Source organism: Rattus rattus, chromosome 3 (genome assembly GCF_011064425.1).
Source record: "Rattus rattus isolate New Zealand chromosome 3, Rrattus_CSIRO_v1, whole genome shotgun sequence".
NCBI lineage: Eukaryota > Metazoa > Chordata > Mammalia > Rodentia > Muridae > Rattus > Rattus rattus.
This window is the reverse complement of record NC_046156.1, coordinates 5,959-25,938: the sequence shown is the minus strand read 5'-3', so window position 1 is coordinate 25,938 and position 19,980 is coordinate 5,959. Positions and strand designations below refer to the sequence as shown.

At 36.9% G+C, this 19,980-nt stretch overlaps 1 protein-coding gene across 1 annotated transcript; it reads right to left on the bottom strand.

The window, feature by feature from the left end:
• Window positions 1–272: 272 nt before the first annotated feature.
• LOC116895245 (olfactory receptor 146) lies at window positions 273–1,208 on the bottom strand. Its single transcript, XM_032896565.1, has one exon. It carries the CDS (start codon window positions 1,206–1,208, stop codon window positions 273–275), a length of 936 nt encoding a protein of 311 aa, XP_032752456.1.
• Between the last annotated feature and the right edge of the window lie 18,772 nt (window positions 1,209–19,980).

Here is a 19,980-nt window from a genome sequence, read left to right as displayed (position 1 = left end):
CATATTTGGATGTCAATTGTATATATTAGGGGCAAATAGATATCAAGAAAAATTATCGTGAACTGGTACTAGGAAATAATTTCTAGATAATTGGAAGTGATACTGAAGAAGACTCGAGGAAAGATAATATAAAAAATAATATTAAGAAAGTCATGAAAGAAATAATGTCACAGAATCTCAGCAAATGTAGAAAAATGACACACTCGTTAAAACACATTCAACTCATACTATGTAGTAGCCCTAGATTAAGAGTATTTTATACATTATACTTATCAGAAAAGTAATTTTTTTCGTATTAGTTTCTTCAGAGCAATTTTTACATCCTTATTCCTCAGGCTGTAGATCATGGGGTTGAGCATGGGAACAATGATGGTGTAAAATACAGAAGACACTTTTCCTTCATCCATAGAACTTGAAGATGATGGGTTCAGATACATAACTGCAGCAGAACCGTAAAAGACAGCAACAGCTGAGATGTGAGAGCTGCAGGTGCTGAAGGCTTTGGATCTGCCCTCAGTGGATTTAATGCGTAGGATGCTGATAATGATGAAAACATAAGAACTGAGGATGGTCAGATTTGGGAGAATGGTGTTAATTACACTAAAAATTAGAATCATCAACTCATTCACAAATACATTAGAGCAGGAGAGATTAAGGATAGAAATAAGGTCACAGAAATAATGGTTGATGAAATCAGATCTGCACAAAACAATCCTAAATGTGCACCCAACATGAGCTGATGCACAAGCTATGCCTATAATGTAAACTCCTAATACAAGAGAAAGGCACTTATGTTGAGACATGATGATACTGTAAAGCAAGGGGCTACAGATGGCAACATAGCGATCATATGCCATTGCGGCCAGCATGTAACATTCTGAAACAGCAAAAAGGAGAAAGAAGTAAAGTTGAATCATGCACTCAGGGTAGGAGATGCGGTTCTTCTCCATTATGAAATTCACTAGCATTTTGGGAGTAATGACAGTAGATTGGCAGAGGTCAATGAAGGACAGACTGCTGAGGAAGAAGTACATGGGTGTTTTCAGGTGGGAGCTGAGCAGGATCAGGATGATCATGCCAAGGTTCCCCAGTACTGTGAGCAGGTAGATTCCAAGGAAGAGGAGGAACAGTGGCAGCTGCAGTTCTGGTTGGTCTGTTAAACCAGAGAGGAAGAATTTGGTCACTGTGGAGTGATTGCCGTTTTCCATGCTCTCTGATCAGAATCTGAAAGGAAAAGATAAGGACTTTTGAGGGACATGGTCGCTCTTCTTTTCGAAGCAGCTACCACCTTAAATTCTATATGAGAATGTCTTGCTATACCATCTTCACTTTGTAGAAGTTGTCTCATTTTAACATTTCTACATTTGATTTTCAAAATTAATGACAGTTTTCAGAAAATATTTAATTTGTCTTTATACTGTTGAAAATGTACTGTTAATTTTCTATTTCATATCAAAACTCTGAACCTAGTATTTCTAAATACTATCTCTAAACCACATAATTTATTAAGAAGTACATCTGAGTAATTACAGTAGCTGATGTGAATCATGATTTTAAACTCTTTTTCAAAATACAAGTGTGCCTAAATCATAAATGGCAGAGACATATTTATAAAATGACAATTAGTGACAAAATTTCTGGAATAAGAATCTTACTGTTTCAATTTTTCTTCCTTCTTCTCAACTGTTTTGAATCAGAGGAGGTCAAAAGCCTAGTTCCAGAAAGACAAAAAACAAGCATTAAAGTATGTTTCCTTGTTCTGTTACATAATAACTATGTGTATTATCTATTTTTACAAAGTAAATGTTCATAACGAATGAGGATTGATTTATCTTTACTTGCAGATGGTATCATAGAATTTAACTCCACATAACTTTAGAGCTGATGAACATTGCCAGCAAAGTGAAAAGATACAAAACTAATTTACATAAATCAGTAGCCCTCCTATATATAAATAATAATTTGACTGAGAAGAAAATTGGGGAAACAATGTTTTATCCAATTGCCACAAAATATAAACTATCTTGGAGTAATAATAACCAACACTGAAATAAATGTAAGAGGACAAGTGAAGGGTATAATTGGGAGAGGGATTGGTATGGTCGGTACTGGAAGGAGAGGATGAAGGGGTACGAGGGGGCAGGATCCAGTTGTAAAATGAATAATAATAATATAAAATATCAGATAACTGGTTCATAAGGAACACAACAATTTCAAGGTTATTTCCTGGCTTCCATGAGCACATGGACACACCCCCACACACACCCACCCACACACACACACACACACACACACACACACACACACACACACACATTCACAAACACATGCATTCACACACACACACACACATTCACAAACACATGCATTCACACACATACACACATACTCTCTATCTCTTCATAAAGAAGGTAAAGGCAGCTCTTTAAGAAACTACTAAATGAAACAAGTCTAAAACAAAAATTATCTGCTTGTAATTGTAAAGGAAAAAGTTTGGAATTGGGTTTGTAATTCAAAGTCACTTAAAGTGTAGCAACTTTACCAAAAAAAACCAACCAAACTAACTAACAAAAAACCCAGCATTTGTGTTACCAATCAATTGTCATTGTTTTGGACATCTTACTTAAGACTGAATCAAGATATCCTGGAAAATTAAATTCACAACAAGCTTCCGTGCTATAATTCACGCATCCAAAAGTAGGATGGCTGAATCTTTCTCGGTAGGGTAACTAAAATATATATCAGAGGTGGACAAAGGGAGGGAAATGAGTGGGAGAGGGAATGGGGAGAGGAATACACTGGGATGGGGACCAGATGTAGCGAGAGCAGGAAAGAGAAAATGAAAATAGGTTGGGAGGTAGGGTGTGTGGGAGGGAACAGCAATTACTAGTACGTGCTAGAAACCTGGGATGTAGGGAGGTTCCAAGGGATCTTTTGGGGGCAACTCATAGAACTAGAGAAATGGATCAGGACTTGGATTCTTTCAGTAGCTGGGCAGAACTTCCAACGGAGAGAGTCAAGAAGAGCAACTCACCCATAATACTTTCAACCCAAAATGTGTCCTGCCTACAAAATGTCCATAAATAAAGATAGAGCAGAAAGTGAGGGAATGACCAAGCAATGATTGGGCCATACATATTGTGTGTGTATGCATGTATGTATTTGTATATATATATATATATCATATTTCAAATGCAAATTTTGAATATACAATTCCTATAGATATTAACAGAAACAGTTTTAGTGACCTTAGTTTCACTCGTATACATATTGTAATTTTGATTTACTTCCAAATAAAATAACCTGAAATTGAGATTTTCTATGTTGAGTTAATGAAAGACAGTAAAAGAATATGGAGCAGTTAAGGCTAGCAGGGCACTAAGCAGACAAAAAAGAATATGCAATGGGAGATTTTAGAGTTTCCTGACAATGTTTTTGTTCATTAGGTGAAAATTGAAGGAAATTAAATTAAGTGATTAGCCAGTTGAATTGTAACCATGTTAATGTACTGACAAAAAATAATGGTAATAAATTTTATAACAAGACACATACTGCTGTCAAAGAACTCTGGGCCCTAGATATTTGCAAGTTAAATTAGTTCTGAAAACCTAAGTCTAAATTTGAATAAAAGTAAATGTTAATAAATAGACAACTCTGTGATACTTTCTTATTCAAGTATTAAAAAAATAGTTCACCTTGAGAAATAATTTATGTGACATATACAAGAAATAGTATATGTAATTTTTAAATATCAAGAAACTGATTTGAACAAATTTTCATCACAACTGTTAAGTAAATGTCAAATAGTTATAAGAAAAATATTCAACAATATCAATCAAAAATGCATATTAAATCACAATTGGAAATTTTTATACACTTACAACATTTAGGTTAAAATATAAGATGAGAAAACCAAATGTCATACAACATAGATGTACAACATAGATTTATGAGAAAGTATAATTTATTCTTACATAAAATCATGTAGCTACTCTTAATTAAATCCATTTTCAGAAAAATAAAACTTTTTAAAATAAATGAGTATTTAGAACCTTCCTACCTTTCAGGTGTCAAGTACTCATTGAATGTGTAGTAAAGTATCATTAGGAAAAAAACAACCACATGTGAAAACACTTTTCATGCCAGAACACAGGTGCATTCCTTCTCTTATATTTTTGGTTGTGAGCCTAGCCTTTAAGGGCTGAGCCATCTCTCCAGCCCAGGTGCATTCCTTCTCAATGCAGAGGATTAGACCCAGCATTTTCTAAGCTTGTGAAGTTAGTGCTCATTGGCTGAGCTACATTCCAGGCCCTGTGTTGTCTCAGACAATGTGTCACCAGTTCATCCTGAGCTTGAACTTACTGTGATGCTCCCACTCATCAGTCCAACCCAATCCCAGCAAGAACACCTGAACTGGAGATACTTGACACTTTATGCAGCATCAGACTTTCTTCTATGTTGTAAAGGAAACTCAAGTCACCCTCTTTTGTACTTAGAGGAGTTCAGGGCTTCTCGCCCTTAGAATATGAGATTTTATGTTTGTAGTATGATGTTAATGGCATGTGTGTGCTGTTAAGTTTTGAACACCTTCATTGCCCCCACTATCATTTCCTTCATATGCCCTTGGGGTTTTTCATGACTTAGTCATTAGTTTCCCTGGAGAACCAATTAGACTTAAGTTTACTACATTCTTCATGAAGATCAAAACAATAGAAGCTTGGAAATAGAAATGAGAAGATCCTTTTTGATTGTGCCAGCCAGTCTGATAGACTAATCTCAGTCTGGAAGCTTATTGACAATGTCAGCTTCCGGTCACACGTGTTGAAGACCTTACCTGAAGCAACTTTCCAACACTTTCACATCAACTCCTCAAACATTTTGGGATGCTCTAGATATTTAAAATGCACACTGATATTTAAAAAATTACTAGGACATATTTATTAGGTTATCATATATGCCCTTCAATTAACTCACTTTTATATTTTTGGTTGTGAGCCTAGCCTTTAACGGCTGAGCCATCTCTCCAGCCCTTAACTTACTTTTAAAAGAATAGTCATATAGTATATACAAAAGAAAATTATAATTCATTAATGTGGAAATAAACTATTCCATAGAGACATGATTTTCTTTAAAGTCAATATTTATTGATCATTTGTATGGTATTGAAGTATTTTCTTTAATGCAATGCTTATTTTCTCAAGTAATTAATAGCACCTCACTTAGTATAAATGGAAAATTAAGTATTGATGCTTAATAACTGAACCAGGCAATTGCAGGCTGAGATGAGCCAGGTTTGATTCCTGAACCAAGGCCTTTCTTGTTTTCTTCCAGGTGGCTGAAATAATGTTCTGATAACTGAGACACTTATGAAAGTGTCGATTGTGTAAGCAATAAAGCATGTGGGGTCGCTTAAGGATTATACTGAATTGCAGCATATGAAGGAGAAAACCCAATAAATTAAATTGAGAAGGAATGATTTTAAAAGAGGTGTAAGCTTTTGAGACTTTTAAGAAGGCATGCTTTTATATACATAAGGAGGGAGTATCTTATTTGGAATTATTTTATCTTGTGTTCACATATTTTAACTTAGATTAGCTGATTTCAATATATTTTTAGGTAGAGATGTGCAAGAACAGTGCATTACTCTAAATATGTAATGTCCATTTAATAATAATAATAATAATAGTAATGATCTTTTTTCATGGGAAGTTTGCAGGAAAACGTTTAGGAGCATTTTTAACTCACATATATTCTGAAGAAAGAGATGCATATCCTATGGTGGAGTCCAGGAAACAGCTGGACCAGAGTCATACAGGCTGGATTATATATATATAGATATATATATATACATAGTCTGTAGTTAAAACACAAATAAGAGTCTAGATTCTACCTGCCTACCCACGCCTGGAGCTGAACTGGTCCCACAGCTCTTTGTACCCAAATTCCATGAAGGAGAGAGTTAGATTCTCAGAAGTGTGGACAATTCTGATATCTCAGAGGAAACAACTACTTTTGAGCACATTCCTGGTGTAAGAGGACTGGCCTAATGCCCTCTATGACCTCTGGGACCAGAAGCCCAGGAGCATTTAGGGGCAGGACCCTTCCAGTTTCTGCCTGGCTCAGAGCTGAAAGCCAGTTGCCAGGAAAGCACTTAAAAGCAAAGCTAAGAGAAACTCTTCTACTCTGAGCAACCTGACTGGTGGCCTCAGGACACACAAACAACGGAGCAATCTGAGACAGGACACTTCCAGTACCTGCATGCTTGAGGAGCTGAACATCTCCCACAGCTCTGTGTACACAGATCTGGCTGAAAGAATACATGTCTACAGGAGTGCTGACACACAGGATTATAGGAGGGTCAAGCCATTGTTAGAGATAGCAAGACGAGCTAACACCAGAGACAAATTGATGTTGAGGGGCAAGCAACAAAACCAAGACTACTTGGCATCATCAGAGCCCAGTTCTCCTACCAAAGTAAATACTGGATATACAAACACATGGGGAAAGCAAGATTTGGATTTAAAATCATATCTCATGATGATGATAGAGGACTTTAAGAAGGACATGAATAATTCCCATAAAGAAATACAGGACAAAACAGGTAAACAAGGAGAGGCTCGTAAGAGGAAACACAAAAATCCCTTCAAGAATTACAGGAAAACACAAGCCAAATGGCGAAAGAATAATCCAGGATTTAAAAATGGCAAAAACAGAAAAAAAAAACAATGAAGAAATCACGAAGGGAGAAGACCCTGGAGAAAACCTAGGAATGAGATAAGGTGTGATAGATGCAAGAATCAACAACAGAATACAAGAAATAGAAGAGAGAACCCCAGGGGCAGAAGATACCATAGTAAACACTGACAGAAAGATACTGTACTAACCCCAAACACCCAGGAAATCCAGGACACAATTAGAAGATCAAAACAAAGAATAATTGGTATAGAAGCGAGCAAAGACTCCCAACTTAAAGGGTCAGTAAATATCTTCTACAAAATTATTGAAGAAAACTTCCCTAACCTAAAGAAATGTTAACCATGAACATACAAGAATACTACAGAACTGCAAATAGATTGGACCAGAAAAGAAATCCATCACATCAGATAATAATCAAAACATTAAATGATCAAAAAGAAGAAAGAATATTAAAAGTAGTAAGAGAAATAGGCAAAGTAACATATAAAAGCAGACCTATCAGAAATACATCAGACTTCTCACCAGAGACTATGAAAGCCAGAAGATGCTGAGCAGGTGTTAAATGTATGCAGGTGTTAAAAAGAGAAGACAAATGTCAGCCCAGAGTACTATATCCAACAAAATCTCAATTAACATAGATGGAGAAACCAAGGTATTCCATGACAAAACCAAATTTACATAATATCTTTCTACAAATCCAACCCTACAATTGATAATAAATGGAAAACTAAAACACAATGAGGGAAACTACACCTTAGAAAAAGCAAGAATGTAATCTCCTTGCAATGAAAAAAAAAAAAAAGAAGAGAGACACGCAAACATAATTCCACCTCAAAAACCAAAAGTAATAGGAAACAGCAATCACTATTGCTCAATATCTCTTAACATCAGTGGACTCAATTCCCTTTTAAAAAGATATAGACTAACAGAATGGATATGTAGAGAGGACCCAAAGCATTTTTCTGCATACAGGAAACACTCATCAGTGACACTACCTCAGATAGATAGGATGGAAAAAAAATTCAAGCAAATGGACCGAAGAAACAAGCAGAAGTAGCCATTGTGATATTGAATAAAATCCACTTTCAGCCAAAAGTTATCTAAAAAGATAAGGATGGACATGTCATATTCATCAAAGGAAAAATCCACCAACATGAACTCTCAATGGTGAATATCTCAGCTCCAAATCAAGGGCACCTACATTCATAAAAGAAATCTTATTAAAGCAAAAAGGACACATTGCACCTCAAACAATAGTAGTGGGAGATTTCGACATACTACTCTCATCAATGGACAGATCATGGAAACAGAAACTAAACAAAAACTATAGAGAAACTAACAGAAGTTATGAACCAAATGGACTTAACAGATATTTATAGAACATTTCATCCTAAGACAAAAGAATATACCTTCCTCTCAGCACCTCATGGTACTTTCCCCAAAATTGACCATATAATTGGTCAAAAAACAGGCCTCAACAGATACAAGAAGATTGAAATAAACACATGCATTCTATCAGATCATCACAGATTAGGGTTGGTCTTCAACAACAACCAAAACAAGAGAAAACCCACATACACATGGAAGCTGAACAATGACTACTCAGTGATAATAACTTGGCTAAGGAAGAAGTAATGAAAGAAATTAAAGACTTTTTAGAATTTAATGAAAATGAATGCACAACATACCCAAATTTATGGGACCCAATGAAACAATGCTAAGAGGAAAACTCATAGCTCTGAGTGACTCTAAAAATCAGTGGAGAGAGAATACATTAGCAGCTTGGCAGCACACCTAAAAGCTCTAGAACAAACAGAAGCAAATACACAAAAGAGCAGTAGTTGGCAGGAAATAATCAAACTCAGGGCTGAAGTCAATCATTTAGAAACAAAAAGAACTGTACAAAGAATCACCAAAACCAGGAACTGGTTCTTTGGGAAACTCAACAAAATAAATAAACCCTTAGCCAGAATAATGAGAAGGCACAGGAAAAGTACTCAAATTAGTAAAATCAGAAGTAAAAAGGGAGACAAAACAATAGAATCTGAGGTTATTTGAAAAAAAAATTATCAGATCCTACTACAAAAGCCTATATTCAACAGAACTGGAAAATCTGGATAAAATGGACAATTTTCCAGAAAGATACCAGGTACCAAAGTTAAATCAGAATCAGGTAAACCATCTAAATATTCCTATAACTCCTAAAGAAATAGAAGCAGTTATTAAAAGTCTAGCAACAAAAATAGCCCAGGACTGGATGGGATTAGTGCAGAATTCTATCAGACTTTCATAGAAGACCTTATACCAGTACTGTCCAAACTATTACACAAAATAGAAACAGGAGGACTACCCAATTCCTTTTATGAAGACAAATTTTCACTTATACCCAAACCACACAAAGATCCAACACTGAAAGAGAAATTTAGACCAATTTCTTTTATGAATATCTATGCAAAAATACTCAATAAAATTCTCACAAACTGAATCCAAGAACACATCATCATGATCAAGTAGGCTTCACCCTAGTGATGCAGGGATGGTTCAATATACTAAAATCAATCAACTTCATCCACTATGTAAAAAATCTCAAAGTAATAAAAAACACCTGGTCATCTCATTAGACACTGAGAAAGCATTTGACAAAATTTAACCCCCTTCATAAAAAAAGTCTTGAAAAGAACAGGAATTCAAGGACCATTACATAAACATAGTAAACTCAATATACAGAAAACCAGTAGAAATGTCAAACTTAGTGGAGAAAAACTGGATGCAATCCCAGTAAAATCAGGGACTAGACAAGGCTGCCCACTCTCTCCCTACTTATTCTATATAGTACTTGAAGTCCTAGCCAGAGCAATCAGACAATGAAAGCAGGTCAAAGGAATACAAATTGGAAATGAAGAAGTCACAATATCTCTATTTGCAGGTGATATGATAGTATAGTTAACTGAGCCCCAAAGCCCCACAAGAGAACTACTAAGTTTGATAAGCAACTTCAGTAAAGTGGCTGGATATAAAGTTAACTCAAACAAACCAATGAACTTCCTCTACTTAAAGGAGAAACAGGCAGAGAAAGAGATTAAGGAAATGATATCCTTCTCAATAGTCACAAATATCATAAAATAATTCTGTGTAACTCTAACCTGGCAAGTGAAAGATGTATATGACAAGAACTGCAAGTCTCTGAAGAAAGAAATTGAAGAAGATCTCAGAAGATGGAAACACCTCCTATGTTCATGGATTGGTAGGATTAATATAGTAAATATGGCCATTTTGCAAAATTAATCTACAAATTCAATGCTATCCCCATCAAAATTCCAACTCAATTCTTCTAGGGTTAGAAAGTGAAATTCATGAATTCATTTGTAATAACAAAAAAAAGGATAGTGAAAACTATTTTCAACAATACAAGAACTTCTGGGTTTATCACCATCCATAACCTCAAGTTGTATTGAAGAGCAATCATGATAAAAAAAAATGTTTGATATTGGTACAAAAAAGGCAGGTAGACTAGTGGAATAGAATTGAAGACCCAGAAATAAACCCACACATTTATGGTCAGTTGATCTTTGACAAAGGAGCTAAAACCATCCAATGGATAAAAGATAGCATTTTCAACAAATGGTGCTGGATCAACTTTTAGAGGTCAACATTTAGAAGAATGCAAGCCTACCCATTCTTATAGCCCTATACAATGCTTAAGTCCAAGTGGATCAAGGACCTCCACATAAAACCAGATTCACTCAAACTAATATTAGAACAATTGGGGAAGAGTCTCAAATACTTGGGCACTGGGGAAAATTTCATGAATGGAACACCAATGGCTTATACTCTAAGATCAAGATTCATCAAATTTTACCTCAAAAAATTGCAAATCTTCTCTAAGGCAACTGACACTCTCATCAGGACAAAATGGCAATCAACAGATTGGGAAAAGTTCTTTACCAATTTTACATCTGATAGAGGGCTAATATCCAATATATACTAAGAACTCCAGAAGTTAGACTCCAGATACTCAAATAATCCTATTAACAAATGGGGTACAAAGCTAAACAAAGAATTCTCAGCTGAGGAATACTTAATGGCTGGAAAGTAGCTAAGGAAATGTTCAACATTCTTAGTCATTAGGTAAATATAAATCAAAACAACTCTGAAATTTCATGTCACAGCAGTCAGAATGGCAAAAAATACAAAAACACCTCAATTCACAACAGATGCTGGCGAGGATGGGGAGAAAGAGGAACACTCCTCCATTTTTGGTGGGATTGCAAGCTGGTATGTCCACTTTGGAAATTAGTCTGGAGGTTCCTTAGAAAATTGGTCATAATTCTATCTGGAGACCCAGCTAAACCACCCCTGGGCATATACCCAAAAGTTGCTCCAACATATAACAAGGACTCATGCTCCACTATGTTAATAGCAGTCTTATTTACAAGAGCCAGAAACTGGAAAGAACCCAGATGCCCTTCAACAGAGAAAAGGATACAGAAAATGTGGTACATCTATACAAACGAGTACTACTCAGCTATTGAAAACAATGCCTTCATGAAATTTATAGGCAAATGGGTGGAACTAGAAAATATCCTGAGTGAGGTAATCCAATCATGAAAAAACACACATCGTATGTACTCACTGAGAATTGGATATTAGCCCAAAAGCTTGAATTACCCAAGATACAATTCACAGTCTACATGAACTTCAAGAAGAAGGACCACCGAGTGAGGATGCTTCACTCCTTCTTAAAAGGGAGAACAAAAATATTGATAGGAGGAGATATGGAGACAAAGGTTGGAGCAGAGACTGAAGGAATGGCCAATCAAAACCTTCCCCACCTGGACATCCAGCCCTATACTTACACCCTAAATCCAGACAATATTGCTAATGTCTAAAAGTGCAAGCTTACAGGAGTCTGATATAGCTGTTTCCTGAGAGGCTGTGCCAGAGCACATCACTGAACTGAGAACAGGGTCCTCCTTTGAGGAGATAGAAGAAAGGATTGAAGGAGCTAAAGGGGATTATAACCCCATAAGAATGATAATACCAACCAATGAGATCTCCCAGGGACCAAATCACTACTCAAAATGTGCATATGTACAGATCCATGACTCCATCTGTAAATGTAGCAGAGAATGTCCTTGTTGGGCACCAATGGGAGGAGAAGCCCCTTTTCCTGCCAAGGCTGGACCCCCCAGTGTAGGGAAATATCAGGACAGGTATGCAGAAAGGGGGGTGGTTGGGGAGGGAGAACACCCTCCTAGAAGAAGGGGGATGGGGGATGGGATAAGGGGCTTATGTTTGGGAAAACGGGAAAGAGAATAACATTTTAAATGTAAATAAAAAATATCCAATAAAAAAGTAGAAGAAATATGAAGTAAACTAAATGTGATATGGGTAAACTTCCTGGAAAAGAATCACTGAGAAAATGGAATCCAGTAAGTTAAAATGATGAAATGTTTAAATAAAACCTATCTTTTATTATAAAAAATTCAAAAATGAAAAACAAATATTCAACTTATTTTTGGAAAACATGACTATATATGGAAATTGATGTTTTATTGCATTAACACTTTCACTTTATTTGTATGTTTGTTTGTTTGTTGATTTAATTAATTAATTTATTTATTTAAATTTTTACTTCTTGAACACAGGATTCCCTCCCTCCATTTTTCTGAGTCCCCTAATCCCAACCTTTCCACCTTCTTGATCCCTGTCCTCTCCTCTTCCATTTCTCTTCTGAAAAGTCAAGCCTCCCATGGATATCAACGAACTACTGCATATCAGGTTGCAGCAAGACCAGGCACCTTCTCTCCTGTCATGACAGGAGGATGTAACCCAGTAGGAGGACAGGGACCTGAAGCCAAGCAATGAAATCAGACAGGCCTGTTCCCACTGTTAGGATTCACACAAGAAGATCTAGCTACCCAACTGTATAATAAGGGCAGAGGGAATAAGTTCATCCCATGCAGGCTACCTGACTGATGGTAGAGACTCTGAGTTCTTATGAGCCAAGGTTAGTTGTTTCTGTGGGTTTTCTTGTGGAGTATTTTGCTGCTTTTGGCTCTTACATTCCTTCCTCTCCTTCTTCTGCAGGATACTCTGGGCTCTGTCTAATGTTTGATTCTCTGAATCTGTTTCCATCAGCTCCTGAGTAAAGCCTCTCTGATAATAATTGAGTTAGCCACCAATCTATGAGTATGGAAGATTACTATTAAGAATCATCTCATTGATTTTCATGACAGTTGTGTTTATTCTGCCTTTAGGTTTCCACCCTCTGGATTTGGGCATTGAGGCAATATGTGTTGAGCCCAGATTCATGACATGGATCTCAAGATGGATGAGTCACTGTCCACTCCTACAATTTTTGTGCCATCTGTATCCCATTAAGTACTTCCATTAAGCAGGACAAAGTTTAGTTCAAAGGTTTTGTGACTGGGGTATTGTCCCAAACCTTCAACTGGCAGTCTTGCCTGGTTAGAGAAGATAGCTTGTATAGTTCATGTACAGCATGCTAGGAATATTAGCTAGGGTCAACCTCATAAACTTCCCAGACTTTGCATTTCCCTAGTTCCTAATTCATCCTACAGACCCCTTCCTTCCAGTTGTCTCTCCAAATTCACTCTCCCTTTATCCTCCCAGCAACCGGACCCCTCCTATTAATATCCCTACCCTATATCTGTCCAGACCCTCCTCAAGTATACCCACAGTGTCAGTTCTATTTTTTTACTCATGATGAGATTGTTACTTAGCTTATCTGGGTTCATAGATTAACGCAAGTTTATATTTTATGACTAATATCCACTTATAAGTGAGTATATTCCAGTTTTGTCTCTCTGGGTCTGGGTTACCTCACTCTGGATGATCTTTTAAGCTTTCATCCCTTTCCCTGCAAATTTCATGATGTGTTTGTATTTAACAGCTAAGCAATACTGCAATGTTAAAACATACCACATTTTCTTTATTCATTCATTGGTACAGGAACATCTAGCTTGCTTCAGGTTCCCTGCACTCAAATGACTCTCCCTTGTATCAATTGCCTAAAACTATTCCACACAGAAGTATGTATGTATTGATACCAATCTTTTCTTTTGCGTGAAATTGGTGGGAAAAACTACAATAATTAGTGAAATTTCAATCCATATGAAATATTAATGTTATAGGAATCAGGCTATCTATGTGCAAAACTAAATACAGGGACATAGAGTAAAAACCATGCATTGCAAATGGTGATTGAGCTATTAATGTTGTTCCTCACAAAGTTAAGAATTTATTTCTGAAAAGGAATTATTTAACCTTATACCAATACTGTCCAAACTATTCCACAAAATAAAAACAGATATATCACTACCAAATTCCTTCTATGAAGCCACAATTATGCTTATACCTAAACCACACAAGACTCAACAATGAGAGAGAACTTCAGACCAATTTCCCTTATAAATACTGACACAAAAATACTCAATAAAATTCTCACAAACCAAATCCAAGAACACATCAGAATGATCATCCATTATGATCAAGAAGGCTTCATTCCAGGAATGCAGGGATGATTAAATATAAGAAAATCTATCAATGTAATCCACTATATAAACAAACTCAAAGGAAAAAAAAAACACATGGTCATTTCTTTAGGTGATGAGAAAGCATTTGACAAAATTCAACACCTCTTCATGTTATCATGGAAAGTCCTGGAAAGATCAGAATTCAAGGCCCATAACTGAACACAGTGAAAGCAATATATAGCAAACCAGTAGCTAACATTAAACTAAATGGAGAAAAACTTGAAGAAATCCCACTTAAATTAGGGATGAGACAAGGCTGCCCACTCTCTCCCTACTTACTCAATATAGTACTGAAAGTCCTAACCAGAACAATCAGAAAATGAAAGGAGTTCAAATGGATAAAAATTGGAAAGGAAGAAGTCAAAATATCACTATTTGCAGATGACATGATAATATAGTTCAGTGACTCCAAAAGTTCCACCAGAGAACTACTAAGCCTGATAAACAATTTCGGCAAAGTGAGTGGGTATAAACGTAACTCAAACAAATCAGTAGCTGTCTGCTACTCAAAGAATACACAGGCTGAGAAAGAAATTAGGGAAATGACACCCTTCACAATAGTCCCAAATAATATAAAATATCTTGGTGTGACTTTAACCAAGCCAGTAAAAGATCTGTATTACAAGAACTTCAAGTCTCTGAAGAAAGAAATTGAGGAAGATCTCAGAAGATGGAAAGATCTTCCATGCTCATGGATTGGCAGGATTAATATAATAAAGATGGACATTTTACCAAAAGCAATCTACAGATTCGATGCAATCCCCATTTAAATTCCTCCTCAATTCTTTATAGAGATAGAAAGAGAAATTTGCAAATTCATTTGGAATAACAGAAAACCTAGGATAGCAAAAACTCTACTCAACAATGAAAGAACTTCTGGGGGAATCACCATTCCCGACCTCAAGCTGTATTACAGAACAATAGTGATAAAAACTCCATGGTATTGGTACAGACACAGGCAGGCAGACCAATGGAATAGAATTGAAGACCCAGAAATGAACCCATACTTGATCTTTGACAAAGAAGCTAAAACCATCCAATGGAAAATAAAGAACATTTTCAAAAAACTGTGCTGGTTCAACTGAAGGTCACCATGTAGAAGAATGCAAATTGATCCATTTTCACTACACTGTACAAACCTTTTGTCCAAGTAGATCAAAGACCTCCACATCAAACCCGATACACTCAAACTAATAGAATAAAATTGGGGAAGAGTCTTGATTACATGAGAACTGGGGAAAATTTCCTGAACAAAACACTTATGAACTAAAATCAAGAATTGACAAATGGGAGGTCATAAAGCTGCAAAGGTTCTGTAAGGCAAAAAACACTATCATTAGGAAATAATGGAAACCAACAGATTGTGAAATGATCTTCACCAACTGTACATCTGATAGTAGGATAATATACAAAATGAAAAAAACTTAGACTCCAGAGAGAAAAATACCCCTATTAAAATGGAGTACAGAGCTAAACAACAAATTCTCAGGTGAGTAATATCGAATGGCTGAGGAGTATCTAAAGAAATGCTCAAGATGCCCAGTCATACGGGAAAAGCAAATCAGAACAAACCTGAAATTCCCCCTCACACGACACAGAATGGTTAAGATAAAAAACTTAGATGTCAACCAATGCTGGTGAGGAAGGGGAGAAAGAGGAAGACTCCTCCATTTTTGGTGGGATTGCAAAGTGGTACAACCACTCTGGAAATCAGTCTGGAGGTTCCTCAGAAAATAGAGCATTGTACTACCTGAGGACCCAGCTATAACACTTCTGGGCATATACCCAAAAGATGTTCCAACATACAACAAAGACACATGCTCCACTATGTCCTTAGCAGCCTTATTTATAATAGCCAGAAACTGGAAAGAACCCAGATACCCTACAACAGAGGAATGAATACAGAAAAGGAAGTACATATACACAATGGAGTAAAACTCAGCTATTAAAAACACTGACTTTGAACTGGAAGATAGGGGCACTGGAGTGGCAGGTCCCCTGCAGTCCAGACACTGCCCAGACCAGAAGGGACACAGTCAACAATTCTCTGCACCCAAATCCCATGGGAGGGAGAGCTAAATGTTCAGAGGGGCAGATGCCTGGGAAGCCAGAAGAGACTACACTCTGCCCACATTTCTGACTCCAGAGGAAAACAACTAATGCCATCTGGGACCCAGGTGCCTGGGGTCCCCTGGAAAAGGTGGTACAGGCCCTCCTGGTTGCCGCCCTCACGGAGAGCTCAAAAGCAGCCCCCCATGAGGAACTTGAGCCGTGGGACCACAGGTAAGACCAACTTTTCTGCTCCAAGCGACCTGCCTGGTGGACTCAGGACCCAGGCCCACGGGAACAGCTGAAGACCAGTAGACAGGAAAGACTACACGCCCAAAGGCAGAACACTCTGTTCCCATAACTGGCTGAAAGAAAACAGGAAAACAGGTCTACAGCACTCCTGACACACAGGCCTATAGGATAGTCTAGCCACTGTCAGAAACAGCAGAACAAGGTAACACCAGAGACAACCTGATGGCGAGAAGCAAGCACAGGAATCCAAGCAACAGAAACCAAGACTACATGACATCATCGGAGCCCAATTCTCCCACCAAAGCAAACAGTGAATATCCAAACACAATAGAAAAGCAAGATCTAGATTTAAAATCATATTTGATCATGATGCTGGAGGACTTCAAGAAAGACATAAAGAACTCCCTTAGAGAAATGCAGGAACACATAAATATATAAGCAGAAGCCTGTAGAGAGGAGTCACAAAATTCCCTGAAAGAAGTCCAGGAAAACACAAACAAACAGTTGAAGGAATTAAAAATGGAAATAGAAGCAATAAAGAAAGGACACAGGGAAACAACCCTGGATATAGAAAACCAAAGGAAGAGACAAGGAGCCATAGATACAAGCATCACCAACAGAATACAAGAGGTAGAAGAGATAATATGAGGAGCAGAAGATTCCATAGAAATCATTTACACAACTGTCAAAGATAATGTAAAATGGAAAAACCTACTGGTCCAAAACATACAGGAAATCCAGGACTCAATGAGAAGATCAAACCTAAGGATAATAGGTATAGAAGAGAGTGAAGACTCCCAGCTCAAAGGACCAGTAAGTATCTTCAACAAAATCATAGAAGAAAACTTCTCTAACCTAAAGAAAGAGATGCCCATGAACATACAAGAAGCCTACAGAACTCCAAATAGATTGGACCAGAAAAGAAACTCCTCTCGTCACATAATAGTCAAAACAGCAAATGCACAAAATAAAGAAAGAATATTAAAAGCAGTACAGGAAAAAAGGTCAAGTAACATATAAAGGGAGATCTATCAGAATCACATCAAACTATGCGCCAGAGTCTATGAAAGCCAGAAGATCCAGGACAGATGTCATACAGACCCTAAGAGAACAAAAATGCCAGCCCAGGTTACTGTATACTGCAAAACTCTCAATTACCATAGATGGAGAAACCAAGATATTCCATGACAAAACCAAATTTACACAATATCTTTCTACAAATCCAGTGCTACAAAGGACAATAAATGGTAAAGCCCAACATAATGAGACAAGCTACACCCTAGAAAAAGCAAGAAACTAATCATCTAGGCAACAAAACAAAGAGAAGAAAAGCACAGAAACATAATCTCACATCCAAATATGAATATAACGGGAAGCAATAATCACTATTCCTTAATATCTCTCAACATCAATGGCCTCAACTCCCCAATAAAAAGACATAGATTAACAAACTGGATATGCAACGAGGACCCTGCATTCTGCTGCCTACAGGAAACACACCTCAGAGACAAAGACAGATACTACCTCAGAGTGAAAGGGTGGAAAAAAACTTTCCAAGCAAATGGTCAGAAGAAGCAAGCTGGAGTAGCAATTCTAATATCGAATAAAATCAATTTTCAACCAAAAGTCATCAAAAAGATAAGGAAGAACACTTCATATTCATCAAAGAAAAAATCCACAAAGATGAACTCTCAATCCTAAATATCTATGCTCTAAATACAAGGGCACCTACATACATAAAAGAAACCTTACCAAAGCTCAAAGCACACATTGTACCTCACACAATAATAGTAGGAGGTTTCAACACCCAACTCTCCTCAATGGACAGATCATGTAAACAGAAGTTAAACAAAGACAAACAGAATAAGAGAAGTCATGAACCAAATGAACTTAACAGATATGTATAGAACATTCTATCCTAAAGCAGAAGGATATACATTCTTCTCACCACCTCATGGGACTTTCTCCAAAATTGACCATATAATTGGTCATAAAACAGGCCTCAACAGATACAGAAAGATAGAAATAATCCCATGCGTCCTATCAGACCACCACGGGCTAAAGGTGGCCTTCTATAACAATAAGAAAAGAACGCCCACATATACATGGAAGTTGAACAATGCTCTACTCAATGATAACCTGGTCAAGGAAGAAATAAAGAAAGAAATTAAAGACTTCTTAGAATATAATGAAAATGAAGTTACAACATACCCCAACTTAGGGACACAATGAAAGCTGTCCTAAGAGGAAAACTCATTGCTCTTAGTGTCTGCAGAAAGAAACAGGAGAGAGCATATGTCAGCAGCTTGACAGCACACCTAAAAGCTCTAGAACAAAAAGAAGCCAATACACCCAGGAGGAGTAGAAGTAAGGAATTAATCAAACTCAGAGCTGAAAATTGGACATTGAACTACCTGAGGACCCAGCTATGCCTCTCTTGGGCATATAGCAAAGACACATTCTCCACTATGTTCATAGCATCCTTATTTGTAATAGCCAGAAGCTGGAAAGAACCCAGATGCCCTTCAACAGAGGAATGGACACAGAAGATGTGGTACATCTACACAATGGAATACTATTCAGCTGTCAAAAACAATGACTTCATGAACTTCATAGGCAAATGATTGAAGTAGAAAATATCATCCTGAGTGATGTAATCCAATCACAGAAAAACACACGTGGTGTGCAATCAGAGGTAAGTGGATATTATCCAAAAGCTCAAATTACCTAAGATAGACCACATTAAGCCCAAGAAGAAGTAGGACCAAAATTCAAATGCTTTACTCCTTCTTAAAAGGAGGAACAAAAAATATTCATAGGAGGGGATACGGAGGCAGAGTTTGGAGCAGAGACTGCAAGAGCCTGCTCCACATGTGCCACGTGTGTGTGTGTGTGTGTGTGTGTGTGTGTGTGTGTGTGTGTGTGTGTGTGTGTGTTTGTTATTATTAGGCTGTCTAGTGAATGGTACTATTTACATGATTTCTTTTTTTGTATATACAGGTCTAGTGGTCTTTGTATGTTGATTTTATACTTTGATAAATGTTTTAGCAGCTGTATGTGTTTTCTGGTGATATCTTTAGGTTCTTCTATATCTAAGATCATGTCATCTACCACTAAGGATACTTTGATTTTTTTTATTTGCATCTTATTTACCTCTACATACTTATTATTGCTCTTGCTAAGATGTCAAGCTCTATATTTAACAGAAGTGAGGATAGTGGACATTTTCTTATTTGTGATTTTAATAACATTACATGAATTTCTCTATCAGCATAATTTTTATTAGCTTGTTTATTATTTCATTATTTTGGAATATATACTTTGTATTTCTAGATTCTCCATGACATTTATCAAGAAGAGATGTTGGATTTAATAAAGGGTCTTAAAGCTTCTAATGGGGTGACCACATTGAAAAATGAGCTCA

What these genes read in the sequence shown, in the direction of transcription:
- LOC116895245 (XM_032896565.1), bottom strand. Translation starts at nt 1,208, where the DNA reads ATGGAAAACGGCAATCACTCCACAGTGACCAAATTCTTCCTCTCTGGT.